The 19,925-nt window shown below is 48.6% G+C and overlaps 1 protein-coding gene and 1 non-coding gene across 12 annotated transcripts in view; both read left to right on the top strand.

The window, feature by feature from the left end:
- The first annotated feature begins 4,463 nt into the window (after positions 1-4,463).
- LOC137222827 (U6 spliceosomal RNA) lies at positions 4,464-4,569 on the top strand. Its single transcript, XR_010942618.1, has one exon. It is a non-coding gene; the product is annotated as a U6 spliceosomal RNA (small nuclear RNA).
- A 6,250-nt stretch (positions 4,570-10,819) lies between these two features.
- Positions 10,820-19,925, top strand: part of NSD1 (nuclear receptor binding SET domain protein 1) — a 136,739-nt gene continuing 127,633 nt past the window's right edge. Inside the window, exons 1-3 of one of the 11 annotated variants that reach the window (XM_067732717.1) lie at positions 10,824-10,940; positions 12,863-12,976; positions 13,717-13,806. In XM_067732717.1, coding sequence (XP_067588818.1) covers positions 12,947-12,976; positions 13,717-13,806 — 120 coding nt within the window. In that variant the 5' untranslated portion in view covers positions 10,824-10,940; positions 12,863-12,946. The other 10 variants (XM_067732716.1, XM_067732718.1, XM_067732720.1 and 7 more) reach the window with 10 other exon arrangements.

Below are 19,925 nucleotides of genomic sequence, written 5' to 3'. Positions count from 1 at the left end.
CCTGAGATGCAGAAGGCAGCAAGGGCCTCTCTCTTACTGTTAGCTTCAGTCCCTGCCCAGCCTGGAGATCCAGGGCCTATCATATCCCTAAGTCACCTGGCTGTCCTCCAGGGTCCCCTCCCTGGGCAGGGCTAGAGATGCCACCACCTTGAGGCCCCCTCAACTCCTCCTCTCTGGTCTCTTAATTGCCTTAGGCTCATTAATATGACTAATTAGATAGGCCTTCTGAAATCACCTGCATCCTCCCATTGGCTACTATACAAACCCTGAGATGCCCTATTATTTAAGGCCTCTGCAAGTATCCCTGGGGCTTATTATGAACTCTAGACACATCAACTGACTCTCCAGGCAAGGGGCCCAGGATTTGTGGGAGCAGGGAAGCGCTTTTGTTGACTGTCATGCCTTAGTTGTTCATCTCATTGGTTCTGTCTTATCACTGACTCCTCTGGAAACTCCCTGGCATTCTCCTCAGGAAATGTTGCCTGTGGTCAGGGGCCCTGGGCTATGGCTTCCCTCCTGCCTCTGCCAGCCTGGGGCCCAAGGCCAACTTCACATGCACCCTCTCTAGCACTTCCCCCCTTGACCTTTCATCTGATAACCTTTTCACCCTAGAACCCTGGAGGGGATACAATCATGAGTGGAGGGTGCCCACTGGTTAGGCCCAAGACTGGGCTCCAGCCCCAAGGTCACTCAGCTGTCCTCAGCTTCCTTGAGCCTGCAGCCCCTCCCTTCCCCTTCACTTCCTATCTCTGGAGAAAACAGAGGTACTGGGTGGGACCTCTCTCAATTTCCTTCCCTTCCCACTTAAAACATAGCTGAGGCCCCTTGCCTTTCCCTACATGTCCTCTGCTCTGTGGTCCATCCATCCACCTATGACCCCATTCATACACCCTGCACCTCCTTGACCTCAGTGACTTCTCATTATTGTACCCTCAACTTTCCCCTCTCAACTGGCTTCTTCCCAAAAGCATTGTACTTATTCGAGGATTTATTCATTCAATCCACAAATATTTATCAAGCATCTACTCTGCACCAGTCCTTGTTCTGGGCATTGGGAACAGAGCAGTGAACAAGTCCTAACTTCTTGGTACTTCCATTCTAGACAGTGAGAAAGATGGAGGTGTGGACCAAAAAAAAAAAATTAGGCAATTAAGACTTTGTAAGTTGGGGGGAGGGATATATTGGGGGTTTGGGATTGACATGTACACACTGCTATATTTAAAATAAAATGCCTCTCCATAAAAAAAAGAAGACTTTGTAGTACTGGCATAAAGATAGATCTATTGATCAATGGAATATATTGAGAAATGAAAAAGAAACCCATGCTTCTATGGTCAATTGATTTTTTGACAAGGGTGCCAAGACCATTATTCAAGAGGAAAAGATGGTCTCTTAAAAAAATGGTGCTGGAACAACTGGATATCCACATGCAAAAGAATGTGAAGTTTGATCCCTATCTCACACTATAGTAAAGTAACTCAAAGTAGACCAAAGTCCTAAATATAAGGGCTAAAACTATAAAAGTTTAAGGAGAAAGCATAGGGATAAATTTTCATGACCTGGGTTAAGCAATGCTTTCTAAGATATTACCAAAAGCACAGCAACAAAAGAAAAAAATAGATAAATTGGACTTCTTCAAAATTAAAAGCCTTTGTATTTCAAAGGATACTATCAAGAAAGTGAAAACGGGGCTTCCCTGGTGGCGCAGTGGTTGGGGGTCCACCTGCCGATGCAGGGGACACGGGTTCGTGCCCTGGTCCGGGGGGATCCCACATGCCGCGAAGCGGCTGGGCTGGTGAGCCATGGCCGCTGCGCCTGCGCGTCCGGAGCCTGTGCTCCGCAACAGGAGAGGCCACAAACTGTGAGAGGCCCGCGTACCGCAAAAAAAAAGAAAAAGAAAGTGAAAACACAACCTACAGAATGGGAAAAAATATTTGTAAATCTTATATCCAAAAAGGACTTGTATCCAGAATACGTAAAGCATCCTTATAACTCAACAACTAAAAAAGACATTACCCAATTTAAAAAAATGTGCAAAGAGGGGACTTCCCTGGTGATCCAGTGGTTAAGAATCCGCCTTCCAGTGCGAGGGATGCGGGTTTGATCCCTAGTCAGGGAACTAAGATCCCACGTGCCGCAACTACTGAGCACACAGGCCACAACTAGAGAGAAGCCTGCGCACCGCAATGAGGAGCCTGCGCTCCGCAGTGGAGGATCCCACAAGCCGCAAAAAAGATCCCGCATGCCGCAACCAAGACCCAACACAACCAAAAATTTTTTTAAATGGGTTCTCTTTAAAAAATAATAATAAAAGATCAAAAAATGTGCAAAGAATCTGGATAGACATGTCTTTTTAAAAAATAATTTATATTTTTTGGCTGCGGTTGGGTCTTTACTGCTGCACGCGGGCTTTCTCTAGTTGCAGCAAGCAGGGGCTATTCTTCATTGCGGTGCACATGCTTCTCATTGTGGCAGCTTCTCTTGTTGTGGAGCTCTGGCTCTAGGTGCGCGGGCTTCAGTAGTTGTGATGCGTGGGCTCAGTAGTTGTGGCGCACAGGCTTAGTTGCTCAGCGGCATGTGGGATATTCCTGGACCGGGTCTTGATCCTGTGTCCCCTGCATGGGCAAGCAAATTCTTAACCACTGTGCCACCAAGGAAGTCCCTGGATAGACATGTCTTAAAAGAAGATATACAAATGGCCAATAAACACAAGAAAATGTGCTCAACATCACTAGTTGTTAGGGAAATGCACACTGACTGCTAATGGGTACAAGGGTTCTCTTTAAATGATGAAAATGCTCTGGAATTAGATAGTGGTGATGGCTGCACAACTTTGTGAGTATATTAGAAACCACTGGGGAATTCTCTGGCAGTCCAGTGGTTAGGACTCTGTCCATGAAAAAATTTGTACACAAATGTTCATAGCAACATTGTTCATAGTAGCCCCAAAGTGAAACCATCACTGATAAACGAAACATCAACTGATAAGTGAAATGTATATCCATAGAATACAGTATTATTCAGCGATAAAAAGGAATGCAGCACTGCTACATGCCACAACATGGATGAGTCTGGAAAACATCATGCTCAGTGAAAGAAACCAGACATAAAAGACCACATACTGTATGATTCCATGTATATGACATATCCAAAACAGGCAGATCTGTAGAGACAGAGAGTAGATGAGTGGTTGTCAGGGCCTGGGGGGAGGGAGGGAATGGGGAATGACCAACTGCTAATGGGTACAAGGTTTTTCTTTAAGTGATGCAAATGCTCTGGAATTAGATAGTGGTGATGGCTGCACAACTTTGTGAGTATATTAGAAACCACTGGGGAATTCCCTGGCGGTCCAATGGTTAGGACTCTGCCCTCTCACTGCTAAGGGGCTGGAATTTACTCCCTGGTCTGGGAACTAAGATCCCACAAATGCAAGGTGTGGCCAAAAAAAATTTTTTTTTTAGTTAATTAAAAAAAAAGAAAGAAACCACTGGATTGTACATTTAATTTTATTTTTTAAATTTTATTTTTTGGCTGCGCCACATGGCTTGTGGGATCTTAGTTCCCTGACCAGGGATTGAACCCTGGCCCCCTGCAGTGGAAGCTCAGAGTCCTAACCACTGAATCGCCAGGGAATTCCCAGATTGTACACTTTAGAAGGGTGAAGTTCATGGTATATGAATTGTATCTCAATAAAAAGAAAATAAAGAAATAAGTGGGGAAAAATCAGATCATTTCAGAGAATGGTAATTGCTATAAGTTACCTCAACAGGAAGATGTAATAGAGTGACCTTGGGTCAATTAGGGGTCCTCAAGGTGAGGGAGAAGCCAAGTGAGCCTGTCTGAAGAGGGACTCTTGAACTGATAGATGGAAAGAGCCCTGGCAGAGCTGGCAGCGGAATCTTCCAGACATAGGAACACAGGCCCTGAGGTGGAATGGTTTACACAAGACCAAGTCCCTTCTGCCTTTAAAAAAAGCCCTCCCTCCTAGCCCCTCTCCAACAGTTGCTGCCTCCTGTTCTACACAGATACATGTTTTCCAGTCATGGTTTTTGCCTAAGGTCTTCACCTGGGGGATGTGAAGACTTTCCAGATTGTTCCGAGCATAGTTGGAGTTAAGGGTACAAATTCCCAGACCTTTAACTTCCATCTGAACTCCTTGATGTGCCTGAGAAAACACCTCTCTCTAGTTCTTTCAGATGGCTTCCCACTCATGAGAGAAAAGCCACATCTCACCCAGATGAATCTCCCTGAATGGGCACCTCTGGAGAGGAAGGTGCTGGAGAGCCCTCAGAGCTTCCCAAGGACTTACTTCACCCAGTAAACTCAGGGCAAGGCTTTGGCCTTGTCTGTCAGTCCTAGAATTAGAACCCAGCAGGGGGATGGTTGTCATGGGGAGACATATTAACATGCTGGTTTTAATTGAGAAGTGGAGTCAAATCTTTTCCGATTGAAAGTCAGTCTGAGTGCTGCTTCAGCAACACATATACTAAAATTGGAACACCACAGAGAAGATTAGCACGGCCTTTGTGCAAGGATGATATGCAAATTCATAAAGCATTCCATATTCTTATATTAAAAAAAAAGTCAGTTGGCTGAGGGATTTGATGATGGGGCCTGGTTTTGGCATTTCAGACACATGAGAGACGTTTTCTATAAATTGATAGAGTTGAATCTACAGCCCCAAGGTTTTGATTAAGATATATTTAAAGCACACATGTAGTACACCAAAAATTATATTATTTGCAATATATGACTTAAAATTAGATATCGACTTTCAAAGATGAGTGGGTATATACATATTCTCTTAAAATTATTTTCTTATAAGTTTATTTACTTATTTTTTTTTGGCTGCATTTGGTCTCTGTTGCTGCGTGCAGGCTTTCTCTAGTTGCAGCGAGAGGGGGCTACTCTTCTGTGGGCTTCTCGTTGCAGTGTCTTCTCTTGTTGAGGAGCACGGGCTCTAAGCATGTGGGCTTCAGTGGTTGTGGCACATGGGTTCAGTAGTTGTGGCGCACGGGCTTAGTTGCTCCGTGGCATGTGGGATCTTCCCCGACCAGGGCTCGAACCCGTGTCCCCTGCATTGGCAGGCAGATTCTCAACCACTGTGCCACCAGGGAAGCCCCTCTTGAAATTCTTTAAAGGGGTACTTGATCAAAAAATTTGGAAGACTGGGCAGTCCAGTGGTTAAGACTCCGCACTTCCGCTGCAGGGGACCCAGGTTTGATCCCTGGTTGGGGAACTAAGATCCTTCATGCTGCTCCACATGGCCAAAAAAAAAGAAAAAAATTGGAAGACCATCCACTTTACTAAACCCTTACCCCAGAGTCTCATCCCTGCCTTTATATTACCTGAGCTCCTTTTAGTATTTATTGAATGACTACCGGGTATAAACTCTGAGCCACCCCATCACTTGCCAGAGCAGGACCTCTTATAAGCCACTGCTTCTTTCTCAACCTCTGTTTTCATCTGTAAAATAGGATAATATCCTCTTTTTGCAGGGAGAAGATGGGTGGTTGGGTGTAAAATGGTAACCCTTAGGCAGGCAGAAGGTAGAGCCACTCTCCTGGCCACAGGCTACAGACCTCCCCCTTCCTCTGACTGCATCCCCCCAGAACCCAGCATTCTTCAACTTCCCCTTCTTCCCCTGGGAATCAGTATGTTCAGAAGTGCTCCTCTGGAGGCTAAGGGTACATCTGAAAAATCAAGTGCCCAGAGAAGGAGAGGTTTGGGGTTAGGGAGGGAAGACTGACCTGTCGGGCTGGGAAGTCTGGTGGCATCTGAAGGAGGTGTCTTGTGAGCAGCTGCTCTGTGTAGGCCCTGCCTACATTCACATATTTAATCTGCACAACCACCCCATTTGTGAGGCTCAGGGAGAGGATGGAACTTGCTGGTAAGCGGCCCCGGCTGCAATTTAAACCGACATCTATCTAACTCCAGGTCCTATAGGCTCTCTTACACTTTCTGAAACTGTTGTCTGGCACAGAGACTTGTGTGTTCCTCAAACATCCCTGAATCCTTTTAGGGATGGTTTTACACAATCATTTAGTCCACAATTTGAGCTATAATTCTTCTGTCTTTTGGAGACACAGACTTAGAGAAGAGGGGAGGGGATAGATGAAGCATTAGGAAATGTTTCTCCAGCACTTACCCTGATCCTCACAGTCCTGGGCTTGGTCACTGGAGGTCAGAGAAGCATATGCGCTCTGTCTTGTATAAGGGGCTCACCAACTGGCTGGGACCAGAAATGTAAAGCCAATAGTTACTGCAGGGGCTCATTCAGGAAAAAATGACTGCCTGTAAGGGTGGAATCAGGGGAGACTGCCAGGAGGAGGAATCTTCTAAACTGGGCCCTGAAGGATGAGTAGGAGTTTGCATGACAGGGGAAAAGGCAGAGTGACCAGCATGAGTGCAGGCTGGATGGGATGTGGCCTGTCCTGGCACAGTGAGTATACTGGGCAGCTGGGGAAGTGATGAGGGCAGGGGGGCAGGGATTAGTGGCCACTACACACAGGGCTTTCAAAAAAGAATGTCTGAGAGACAGAACAGTTGAAGGTGAAAATTTGAGTCCCTGGGGTGGGGGCTAGGGCCGGGGCTAGAGGGTCAGATTAGCTGACATTTTGGGTAGGAAGGAAACTACTGGAGGGCTGCATGGCTTCAAATGTGGCCAAACCTTCCTCGATCTTAAGTTCCTGATCCAGTTCTGGGGAAACCACTCGGTGAGAGAGAAAGAAAACAATTCTTGGACCCATCACAGGGATGGTTGTGGTGTTCACCAGATTAGTTTGGGACTAATCACCAAAGGCCTCCAAACCTGGCTGTTTCATCAGAAAGCAGATGCTGCTCCTGTCCAGTGAGGATGAAGAGCTTGCACTGGGAGTTGGGGTTGGGAGTTTGACTTTGAATAGGTCACGCTTCCTATCTGGAATATGGGGCTAACAAGAGTGCCCATTTCAGGATTAAATGAGAGAGTGTCTTACAGAGTAGCTGGCACAGAAGAGAAGTCACACTGTTATTATAACCTAACAGTCCTAGCATATCCTAAGGTAAGGCCCTTGTGTTTCTAGAGGAGGAATCAATCTCTTCTGGACACTGCTGGCAGAGTGAGCTTTCAACTGCACAAGTGAGATTCTTAACCTGCTTCTTAACCTTCCATGGCTCCCTGCTGCCTTCCAGATAAAGCCTGAATTCTTTAACTTGACCAAGAAAGCCCTCCACTGTCAGGCCCCTGTGGCTTTCCCCATCTTCATCTGAGGCCTCTTATTGCACTCATCACCTCTACTGCTTCCGCCACGCACTACCCTCTGGTCACACTGAACTGTGGTCAATTCCTCCAAAGCAAGGTATTTCTCTGGGCTCTTCTGCTGGAATCTCTAGCTCATCCCCTTCTTTCCAAACTATTCCTGTGAGTCCTTCTGGACTCCCTCTGGATGTCACTTCTGTGGAAGCCCTTCCCTGACTGTCCCTGAGGCCACCCCAGCTCCCCCAGCAGCTCTCTGGTTTCTCTCTCAGTACTCAGCTCTCTACCTTGTTACTTATTCTCTGCCTTTCCCACAAGGCTCTGAGGGGGAGCTCAATAATTATCTGCTGAATTAATGAATGAAAGGGGGGGCAGTTGTAAGAAAAAAGAAGTACACTGGTGGAATGTCTCGACAGGTATCTCTTTCAGCAGGTTAGGAGTAACAGTAATTTACAGATGAAGAAACTGAGGCTAAGGTAATCTCACTTTGCCTGCCACTCAAATTCCTGAGCACCTGTGGGCAAGACACTGTGCTGGGCCTTCTCACAGACAGTATCTGGAAGGTGTGCTGGCTAAGAGCAAGGGATTTGAGGCTGATCACACCAGATGACAGGATGCTGAGACCTTGCAGAAGGGCTTAATCTTTTGGACCTCATTTCTTCACAGGGCTGCTAAAGGGTTAAAGGAACTCATGTGTGTCAAGTGCAAGTGCCCAGCATGGTGTCCAGTACACAGCATAGACTCAGAGAGTATTATTGATGCTAATCTCTGTCTTAAGGATGGGAGGCGCAGGCCCAGAAAATTTCCCTGTGCTGAGACAAGGAAGGCCAGCCACAGCCAGCCCTATCCCTTCTTCCCCCACTTCAGAAGCCAGTGTCCTTGTGAGAATATTAGGTCCTGTGGGTTCCCTCAGCCCAGATCTGGCACACATGAGGTGCTTGGCCAGTGCCTGCTGGATTGGGGAGGCTCCAGTAGGGGCTGCTGTGAATGAGACCTCTGCAGCCGTATTCCACTCTAAGAGGCAGGAAGGGACACTTGAGTCATTCCAGGAAAGTCCAAGAGATTTTCTCTGGGATTCCAGTCTTTTCCCCGAGACCATCAGTAAGCTGTTCATCCCCAGCTGCCTGTCCCCCTTTAGCCCCTACTCCTATTCCGTGGGGCCTGGGAGGTTGGAGAGCAGGGTTCCTATATATGGCAGGGATGTGTAGAGGTCAGCCCTGGGGGGAACCACTGTCCCGGCCCCTCTTCACACCTTAGCACCTTTATTTAACTGTTTCTTCCTAAGGCCTGGGGCTTCCTAAGGCAGGCATCTCATCCTTTGTTTACCCAGCACCCAGCAATACTGCCTGGAATGCAGGAAATGGTTACTGAATGAAGCGGTGAAACACATTTCAGCATTCATCAAGTGCTTAGTCTGTATAGGCCCCTAACACTTACTTTCACCTTGCAGGATCCTCACAGCCACCCTGTGCATTGGAAGCCATAGGTGAGGAAACTGAGGCCTGGGGCTGTTAATCGACTGGCTCAAGGCCATACAGTGGCAGCTCACAGGCCCTCAGGATGGTCGTGGGAAAGTAAAGTGTTGAGAGTAACCTTAATGAATTGGGGCAACTGGCAGGGGGTAACTGTCAGTCAGAAATGATTGGCTCAAATTATTAGGTGTGAAGAAGGAACCAGTCAGAGCTCCCCCACTGAACTGCCTAGAAGGGATTAGCAGGAGTCACTCCTTAGTAGAACAAAGGGCAGGTCCCTGTAGGGCAGTACCCTGGGGTGTAGACCCAGCTCTTCTCTGGCTGATCCTAGCACACAGAACACTGTCAACTTGATTTCGCACCTGGGAACAGTCAGGGTACCTCATCTCTTCAACAGAAGGAGGCCCTCTGGGGTCACAGTGCTCCCCTCATCACTCTGGTTCCAGGGGGCGCCTTCCTTCAAGACAGCCTGCTGCTCTCTTGGCAGGAACTGCATCCCAGCACTTAGGTGTGGTAAGGACCTGTTGTGTATCTCCTTGGCTGGTCTGTGGGCCTTGGAGGACAGGAGGCTAAGGGTATCCTGAGCTCCAAGCCAACTGGGGCCAGTTTTGGGGTGAAGGTTGGAGAAGGCCGAAGGATGAAATTTAGAGAGCTCCGCGCCAAAGCCAAAACCGCGCAGAGCAACGCCAAAAGTGGCCTTTCTCCCAGGTGGTCTCACGGTTAACAGATAGAAGGATGGCGGGTAAACACTCCACTGGGGCAATAATTATGCACATTTACTAAGCCCTGGGAGGAATGGTAGTCACGTGGCTCTCGAGGGCGCCGCCCTCAGCTTTGAGATGGAGTTAACTCTAATCACAGAAGGCTTTCTGGAGGAGGCGGAATTTTTATGGCGGTCGATTGTGGTTTTCTCTGAATAGCGAGGATGAGTTTAGCACTCTAGGGACCAGATAGGTCCCGAGGTGAGCTTTTTGTCGGGGAGCAAGCCTGGGGCGGGGGTCGGAGTTGGATCGGGTTAGGGGAAGGACCTGGGGGGGTCGGCGTCGCGGGGTCAGGTTGTTTGCGTTCCCCCGCTTGCCTTCACGTTGTCTTTTGTGATTGGACGCGCTGCAGCCGCGCTAGGCCGGTGCTACGGGGCCCCGGGCACTGGGTGCAGGCCTCGAGGTGCCTGGCGCCCGAGAGCAGAGCGCCCCAGGCCAGGGATTAGGCCAGCAGGCTTGGCGGGGCCAGCCCGGCGGTCCGCCCTCCCAGCGCTGTTCCGCCGGGGTCCCGATGCTCAGCCCGCGGGGGTGAGGCGCGCGCTCCCCGGGGAGCAGGGTTGCTGAGCAGGCGGCCTGCGCCGGGCGGAGGTGGCACGAGAGGGCCATCTGCCTGGGTGCAGAGAACTGCAGCGTCCGCGGTGCGAAGCGCGACCCCTCCGGGCCCCCAGCTCGCGTCCACTGCCCCGCGCGCACTCATCTACTGACGCCCGCCCGCGCCCCCGGCCCAAGTCCCAGTGCCAGGCCCAGACCCGGACTAGGCGCGGGAGGCGGTGTAGGGATTGATTAGTGGACCCCTCCCCCAGCACTCCCCTCGCCCCGCCCGAGGCTGCGAGGACCCCTGGGCCCAGGGGTGGTGAGGGAGCTTCGTCCCCGCGGTGCCCGGGCTGGGGACTCGATCTCACTGGGCGGGGGCCGCACCGCGGCAGGCCGAGGTGCGGGCGCGCTGTCAGACTGCTGCCCGGCTCGGGTGCGGGGGGGGGGGCGGTGGGCTCAGCGCGGGGGTCGCCCGGCCTCATCCCCCCTGCCGAGGCCACGGCTGGGCGGGCAGTGCCCGGGCCGGTAACCCGACCCGACCCAGCTCCCGGGAGCCGCTCACCCCGCACGGCCGGGCAGGGGGAGGGAGAGGAATGGGGGGGAGGGGGAAGGGAAGGGGTGGTGGGTGAGGGGCTGTGGGGACCGCAGGGCCGAGTCCCCGGCCTGTCTGCGCTGCTCTAGGGTGGCTGCCTTTGGTGCCTGGACGAGCCAGCCCCCTGCCTCGCGGGCGTCGGGCCTGCGGCAGAAGGGAGCCCTGGGGCTGTACAGGCTTGGCTCGGGGAGGCAGACCCGAGCTGCTGCCTCCATTTTGTTTCCTGCTCAGCTTGGTCTGTAGTGGTGGTGGTGTGGGCTTGGGGTGCGGCCGGGCAGGGGGTTCACCTGCGGCCGCGCCTGCTCGGGGTTTGAGGCCTCGAAGACCCCAGCCCCAGCCCCCAGGTGAGCCCCGCGGTAGGAGGGGGGTTGCCTTGGCCTCGGGCCGAGCGGAGCGGGCTGAGGGCAGGTGCCCAGTGGATGGGGAACCAGGGCTGTAACCTAAGATGGAGGCCGGGACTGACGCGGGCCCGAGCGGGGCTGGCGGGGCGGTCGGACAGGCCTCAGCCCGGCCAGGTGCCGCCGGGGCTGGGGCTCGAGACCGGTAGGGTGCTGGAACCGTGTGCAGCCCGGGGCCGGCGCAGCTCCCTGAGGTAGGTGAGGGGATCGGAGTGCCACCCACGACGCCCGCAGGCCCCGACACTCCGGTGAGGCGCGCGAGGCCCCTGGGGAGCCCGCCTCAGGCCCCGCCCGGGCAGCCGGGCCGGCCCGTAGGCCCGGGCCGCGAGCTGGCGCGCAGGGGGAGGAGAGGGGGCGGCAGCGGCGGCTCCGCTGATTGGGCGGCGCGCTCGCGAGCCCGACTTCACCCGCCCTGAACCCCGAAGAGTGAGGCAAAGGAGCGCGCGCCTTGGGGGAAGGGGTGCGCGCGCACTCGGGGCCCCAGCCGCACGCGGGCCGGCGCGAGGCGCTCGGTCGCTCGCGCCGCCGCGGGGGCGCGCGCGGTGGGGGTGTGAGGAGGAGGAGGCGGCGGCGGAATAGGCCGGGGCAGGTCGCATTCGCTGCCTTCTACCCTGAAGAGAGACGCGGGGGGAGGGGGGTGCGGTGAGCGGCTCCGCGCTCTCCCCACCGCTCCGCTCGCGCCCCAGTGTAATGAGGGTCACCCCCTCCCCCCAGCCGGCCCGGGAGGGGGCACGGGGCACGGTAACTAGTGCGCTGGGGTGGGCGGCGGGCAGGAGCGAGCGGAGGGGGGAGGCGGGCGGGCGGGGAAGATGGTGGTGGCCGTGAGGTGAGGGGCGCGGGGGAGGGCCGGGCGCGGCACAGGGTTGGTGGCCGGCGGCGTTGCAGCCGCAGGCCCCCTCCCCCTCCATCACTACCAGCCGGGCTCAGGCCTAGCCGGCCGGGACGCCGCGAACTTCCTCCCCGCGCGGCCAGTGCCCCGCCGGCCTCCCGCGCGCACCTCGGCCTCCGCCTCCCTTCAGGTAGCCGGCTGGGGGGCACGGGGCCGGCTGCCCTCCTGCAGCAAACTTTGCTTGTTGCTGAATATTGATGAGTGAGATCGGCTCGGCCAGGAGGTGCTGCCGGCGCTGCGGGAAGGAGCGCGGCCCGGGCAGGCGGCGGCGGCGTCGGCAGCAGCCATGTTTGTCAAGCTGTAGCAGCTGCTGCTGCCCTGACTCGGCTTCACTGGCTGCCTCCGTTTCTCCCCCTGCCGCGTTCCAGCCTCTGGGCCCTGCAGCCGTGGACCGAGCAGGCCTGCAGTCAGAAAGGCGAGCTTCGGGGTGCACCCGCTTCGGCCGACTCGCCTGCGGCCAGAGCACGGCCGCTGCAAAGGCTCCGGCGCCGGCTGGGGCGCAGGGTGCAGCGCTATTGTGACCGCTGCGCCCGAGCGAGCCAGAAAGGATGGGGGGGATAACCTTTTTGTGCAGCGTCCCGGAGCCCCCCTCGAACCCTACAGCCCCCTCCCTTCGGGAGATCCGGCCACAGGACCCCCAGCGGGGGAATGGAAGGACTATTGCTGTTTGAGATTTGGAAATTTCTACTGCCAAAGGGATTTTAATTTTAGATCAGCCCAACTGTCCACCAGTCTGCAGTGCAGAAAAAAGGGACGGCTGTTTCCATGTGGCAAGATCTGCCTATCTCCGGGAAGATGGAGTTTGCGGAGTCTCTCCGAGGCCATTTTTCCATCGTCAGCTGGGGAACTTTTTCCGCCCATGGAAGTGCAGTAGAACTAGGCTTCGAGGCCACTAGGCCTCTTGAAGTGGCTGCCATTTTGAAGATAAGAGCCAAATGGCCTATTAACTCAGATTAATTGCTGTGTTTTTGGATTCCAGGTTGATGCTGACCCAGGATGGATCAGACCTGTGAACTACCTAGAAGAAATTGTCTGCTGCCCTTTTCCAATCCAGTGAATTTAGATGCCCCTGAAGACAAGGACAGCCCTTTCGGTAATGGTCAATCCAATTTTTCTGAGCCACTTAATGGGTGTACTATGCAGTTATCGACTGCCAGTGGAACATCCCAAAATGCTTATGGACAAGATTCTCCATCTTGTTACATTCCACTGCGGAGACTACAGGATTTGGCCTCCATGATCAATGTAGAGTATTTAAATGGGTCTGCTGATGGATCAGAATCCTTTCAAGACCCTGAAAAAAGTGATTCAAGAGCTCAGTCGCCAGTTGTTTGCACTTCCTTGAGTCCTGGTGGTCCAACAGCACTTGCTATGAAACAGGAACCCTCTTGTAATAACTCCCCTGAACTCCAGGTAAAAGTAACAAAGACTATCAAGAATGGCTTTCTGCACTTTGAGAATTTTACTTGTGTGGACGATGCAGATGTAGATTCTGAAATGGACCCAGAACAGCCAGTCACAGAGGATGAGAGTATAGAGGAGATCTTTGAGGAAACTCAGACCAATGCCACCTGCAATTATGAGCCTAAATCAGAGAATGGTGTAGACGTGGCCATGGGAAATGAACAAGACAGCACACCAGACAGTAGACACGGTGCAGTCAAATCGCCATTCTTGCCATTAGCTCCTCAAACTGAAACACAGAAAAATAAGCAAAGAAATGAAGTGGACGGCAGCAATGAAAAAGCAGCCCTTCTCCCAGCCCCCCTTTCACTAGGAGATACAACCATTACCATAGAAGAGCAATTAAACTCGATAAATTTATCTTTTCAGGATGATCCAGACTCCAGTACCAGTACATTAGGAAACATGCTAGAATTACCTGGAACTTCATCATCATCTACTTCACAGGAATTGCCATTTGTAAGCAGTTTTTGGTACAACTTAAATATATACATAAATGTATATATACAGGCAACTTAAAGGGAAACTATAAAAACCAGTTATAACTAATTGGTTTTTTGTTGTTTATCAGTTCACAGATGAAAGCCTATTGCTAACGATAAGCTCTTTGGGGAAATTTTACTTTGATTTAAAAAATCATCTTCTATTATATGAGTTTGGTTCTTTTTTGATTTTTCCCAATTAACTCTCCATTGAGGACTGGCTAAGAGTTAAACTTTAAGGGCATTTGATTGAGTTCAGATTTAAATGTTCAAGGTGGAGGTATACATTTGTTTAGCTTTTTCTTTTTTAAGTGAGCCTGGCTTTGGCTTGCTGGTATCATGAGTACAGGTGAACCAGTTAATTACCTGGAGTCCTGTTTCTGCGTAAGGCATGGCTTATATTTTTAGTTGATGGGGTGACTTTTGCTGCAGGTCGAAGTGCATTTGGGGTAAACATTCAGAGTAGCTAAGATGAGAAGGCCTTCTTGGACATCAGTCAGAATTTAAATTGGGCTGATTTTCCTGAACTACCTGTTGTACAGCATCCTATGCTTCAGGTACCTGCCACCATTAAAACCTTTCCAAGTTTTAAATTTTGAAGTGTATAAAAATGTGTGGTATGGGTGTATGTGTATAGAAATGGAAAAAAATGTAATTTGAGTTACTCATTAGTGCTACATACTATTGTTAGATAGTGGTAAATGATAAAGTTTTTTTAAAAGTTTGATCTTACGCGGAATTTTTTGACTATTCCTAGTTAGCTAAATGATCAGTTGACTTCTCTTAGCTTCAGTTTAATCACCTTTAAAATCTGATTGTTTTAACTTGATTGTTAAAAGATTCCTTTCAGCTTTAAATATTTGATTCTGATTTTGTTTCTGTCCAGACACATTGTCATGGTCACCTGTAATGTCACCAAAGAGGGTCCCATTTCCTCCCAATATACTGCTGAAATACTATGTAAAGATTTAATCAGAGAAAATTTTATGGTGTGTGATGATAGTTACGAGTGCATTAAACATTCATTTTACTGTATAGCCCTGCTGTTCTTTAAAGTTAGAGTGAGAATGTGGGTGTGTCACTTTTGTTTCTGTTGATTCATATCTTAAATATGCTTTAGTACTCCTTGATTTCTTAGCTTGCAGTTGCAGATTTAAAAAATTTGTTTTGGTAGTAATCTAGAGTCTGTATTGTCCGAGGTATTTTTCAGGGTAGATAGGCTGTATTGGCAGCCTATTGGCAGCTCAGACAAATCCTTCTTCGTGGGTTCATGTTGAAATTTATTTTACATGTATATAGTTTTGTCTTTTGAACTACATAAAAAAACTTAGATCTGAAGGTGGAGATACATATTTCTCTAGAAGCATACAAATATAAATCTATCAAAGAAATGTCAGTGGAGTATAGGTTCTATTAAAAACAGTTGAAAATACTGGAGCCTATAGAAAGTATGTTATGCATCTAAAATGAGAGTTAACAAACTTATATAAATGTAGAAAAACTTTTTTCAGGTAGAAAATCTAAATTGCTTAAAGATTATGGACTTGAAGAAGCAAGTATCTTTATTCTTTTTTTTGCCCCCCCCACCCAGCTCTGCTGCTTGTGGCTTGCGAGAGCTTAGTTCCCGGACTGGGGACTGAACCCGGGCCACGGCAGTGAAAGCGCCAAGTCCTAACCACTGGACCGCCAGGGAATTCCCATCTTTATTCTTTCATTCCGGTTGTAGATGAAATCTATTGCTTTGATTTTCGCTTTTGATGTGTGTGTATATATATTTTTTGCCTTTGATATTTTTTAACTGAGGATTTAAAGCGAAATCAATCTCAAAATGCAAATGTAGTTGAACAATAAACCACACACTTGATGTTTTGAGACTATTCACAGTTGATTGGTTGATGTGGCAGGTACAGAGTGCTTACTCTGTATTAGATCCTGTGTTCAGGGCTAGAAATTAGAAAATCTTTTGCAAATGCTATTTGTCTTTTTTTCTGTCTGTAATATTGTGATAGAATGAGATTCTCCTGGCGAGATTAAGAGTAGTTATTAGGGTTTTAAGCCCTCTGTCTGGAATTAGGGAAAGACACATAGTTCAGCATCATATTGCCAGTTGTTTTGTACAACTAGCTATCAGCAGACTTTTCGCCTCCTGTCATAAACGAGCAGCCTCTTCAGTTTACCTTCATGTCCTTCAGTTTTTTCTGTATACAGTGATGTGAAATGGTTGTCATTACAGTTAATAATCCTGACCTGGTGCTTTTATATTTAATTGTGTTGATACTGTCTAATTTCTGCCTATGTACATATACAATGTACAGTGCTTTGTACATTGTAGATACTTGGAAAAAATCTTCAAGGAAGGTTGGTCCCCAGAGCTCCAAGTTAAAGCAGTCAATAACTTACAGTTTATTAAGTGCTTTGGTCTGTATTATCTTATTGGGTCTTCATAGCCTTGTAGTAAAAACAGATGTCATAGAAGACATAGATCAACCTTCAAGGCACTTGATGTTATTGGAGACAAGACTGAAACCCTTGAAACCATAGAATTATCTGAGTACTCTTGGTTTTCTTTAGTGACTTTTGAAGGTCTCTGACACTCTTGCCTGGGCCTGAAGTGACTCATGGTTTTCTCACTAGGCTTATTGCAGCAGTTGTTTGTTTGCTACTCTTCCTCACTTAGATATTTTATGGAGATAAATATGAGTAGAGTTAATTTATGCTATGGTGGTATTCATGAATTTGGGGATCCTCAAAGTTCTTAGGATGTAGCCAGCCTCCAGGATGGTCTGACATACACTTTATATTAGTGATCCTCTTTATCTAAAGACTGCTAAAAATGAATACACTCAAAATGAGGACTAAAATTTCATAAGTAAATAAGGAGAAAAAGGTTTATTTAGGATTTTATATTAAAAAGTAAAATTAAGAATTATAAAAGTAAGTTTTATTTATTTATTTTTGAAAAGACACATATATATATCTTTTAAATATTATTTTTTATTTATTTATTTTTGGCTGCCTTGGGTCTTCGTTGCTGCGCGCAGGCTTTCTCTAGTTGCTGTGAGTGGGGACTATTCTTGCGGTGTGCGGGCTTTTTGCGGTGGCTTCTCGTTGCGGAGCACAGGCTCTAGGCACGTGAGCTTCAGTAGTTGTGGCACATGGACTCAGTAGTTGTGGCTCGTGGGCTCTAGAGCGCAGGCTCAGTTGTGGCGCATGGGCTTAGTTTCTCCGCAGCATGTGGTATCTTCGTGGACCAGGGCTGGAACCCGTGTCCCCTGCATTGGTAGGCAGATTCCCAACCACTGCGCCACCAGGGAAGTCCTTAAAAGTAAGTTTTAAACCTTTATCAAAATTTTGATTATGGGACTTCCCAGGTGGTCCAGTGGCTAAGACTCCATGCTCCCAATGCAGGGAGCCTGGGTTTGATCCCTGACTAGATCCCACATGCTGCAACTAAGAGCCCGCACACGGCAACGAAGATCCCACATGCCGCAACTTAAGACCTGGTGCAGCCAAATAAATAAATACTAAAAAAAAATTTTTTTTATTATGATGGCAACTATTTGTTATAATAAGGCAAGAATCAAATAGATTTTTAAAAATTTTGTCCAGCAAAATTGTACCATAGGAGATGGCATACTTTATTTTGCTTCATTTTCTCATTATGATCATAAGGAGGATAAATTTTTAAAAATATTTAAGGACTTAATCAGTTTTACTGAGGTTTTTGTTTTAAGAATATCCATTATGGAAAATTTCAGGTGTATACCGAAAAAGAGAAAATAGTTGAATTTCCATGTGCTCCTCACTTAGCTTCAAGAATTACTGATATTGGGACTTCCCTGGTGGATCAGTGGTTAAGACTCCGCGCTTCCGCTGCAGGGGGTACAGGTTCGATCCCTGGTTGAGGAAGTTACACATCCCGCGAGGTGCAGCTACTCCCCTCCCCCTGCAATAAAAAAGAATCACTGATATTTTGCCAGTCTTGTTCTATCCTCTCTCCACTGTGTCATTCACTAACATTTCTTAACCCTTTGATGTTCATATCACTCTTTGAAGCTCCTGTCCTGTATCCTTATCAGTTGTCACTTGTTTACTGGTTGACCTAGATCAACTTTTCCTTGCCTGTAATTGGGGTGATTCTTCTTTATTATTTACATTGACTTTAAGGAACACAGCATCTTTTTGCCAGATTTGTTTGCAATTTTACCTTGTAATTGACTTGCAATGTAATACTAGTTAGTGCTTCATTAGGTAGTGACAGACACTGTATCGTACATGGGATGGATGTTTGTATAGAGACTTTTTCTTGGCCACTTAAAAATAGATATCTTGGGACTTCCCTGGCGGTCCAGTGGTTAAGAATCCGAGCTTCCACTGTAGGGGGCATGGGTTTGATCCCTGGTTGGGGAACTGAGATCCCGCATGCTGCGTGGTGCGGCCAAAAAAAAAAAAAGGTATCTTGGTGTTGTAACAATATCCACCCGGTACAATCTTGGAGATCCAGAAAATACTCAAAAACCACTCCGTGTACTAAGTTCTGTGCTATGGATGTTTACATGGTTAAGGAGATCAATGGAGAGATGAATGAAACTTAGAGCTTCAAGGAAGAAGTGGGACTTGAATTAGTCTTGACTGGGTTAGGTTTGGTTAGGTTTAGAAGGGTACTTTGGATAAAGAGAACTAAATTGAACATAGTATTTTCAGAAGGTTGGGTAGGATGGGTGTCCTCAGGTAATAAGGCCTAGAAATCCAGACTGTGGCATTTGGTATTGATGTGATAGGAACTGGGATCCAGTGAGCAATTTCAGCTGAGAAGTGATTCAGTGAAATCTGTGTTTGGAAAACTTTGGCTAGTAGAGAGTAGAGGCAATGTTAGGATGTAGGAGTCTGTTGCAGTAGTAATTAAAAATTAGAATTGATCAGAGTCAGTAGTAGAAAGAAAGGGGGTAAGTCCAAAAGATTATTTCAGAGAAGGGAAAATTGGCAGCCCTTTTAGGGTTGCCTGGATTGGAGGCAAAATTGGAGCCTGGATTTAAGGAATGAAGGAAAGAGATAAGTGCAGACGATGTCCACGGCTTGTCATGTTGGTGCCTGAGACAAAAATGATTCCTCAGGGGTTTTCTCCTCTTCCCTTCTCATCATCCCAGCAGTTCTCTACTCCCTGCTTTTCTGTCTCCACACGTCTCAGTTTCTGCTCCTTATCTGACTCTGTCCTTGCTGGAGGCCCTGGTTTTATTCATTACTCTTTCCTCTTTCCCTCTGGGATCTTTATTCTCAACCTTCACTGCATCACTTTTTCTGCCTAAAAACAGAATGACATCTTCCTATTCTAAAGGAATCTTCCTTTATCCTGTAACCTCTCCGATTATCTTTCCTCTTTACTGGTGAATTTCTTGAAAAAGTTGTCTACTTTGTTTACGTCTCCTTAAGCTCTGTGAATTGGCTTCTTTTTTTTTTTTTTTTTTTGCTGTACGTAGGCCTCTCACTGTTGTGGCCCTCTCCCGTTGCGGAGCACAGGCTCCGGACGCGCAGGCTCAGCGGCCATGGCTCACGGTCCCAGCTGCTCCGCGGCACGTGGGATCTTCCCGGACCGGGGCACGAACCCGTGTCCCCTGCATCGGCAGGCGGACTCTCAACCACTGCGCCACCAGGGAAGCCCTGAATTGGCTTCTGTACCCTGTTGAAACTGTTCTTTTCAGAGTCACAAATGACACCTCCATACTTATCCTACTAGATGTGCAGCATTTTGACCACGACTCCTTTTATGACTGCTTGTTCTCTTTTCTTCCTCTTTCCTTCATTCTCTGCAGCCTCATCTGCTTTCATTGATTCACTTTACTGCTTCTCTACTGTGTGAAAACTCTCAATCTGACTTCTGAGCTTCAGACCAAGAAACTCAAACTGCCACCCGAGTTTCTCTTCCATCTGTATCATACTCACTTTTTTTTTAAAGCTTTTAAAAAAATTATTGACATTGCTTTTTTATTTTTATTTGTTTATCTATTTATTTGGCTGCGTTGGGGCTTCTTTGCTGCGCGTGGGCTTTCTCCAGTTGTGGCGATCAGGGGCTCCTTTTTGTTGCGGTGCGTGGGCTTC

Source organism: Pseudorca crassidens, chromosome 3 (genome assembly GCF_039906515.1).
Source record: "Pseudorca crassidens isolate mPseCra1 chromosome 3, mPseCra1.hap1, whole genome shotgun sequence".
In the NCBI taxonomy this organism is placed as follows: Eukaryota; Metazoa; Chordata; class Mammalia; order Artiodactyla; family Delphinidae; genus Pseudorca; species Pseudorca crassidens.
The sequence above is the reverse complement of the archived record's forward strand: the minus strand, read 5'-3'. Positions and strand labels throughout refer to the sequence as shown.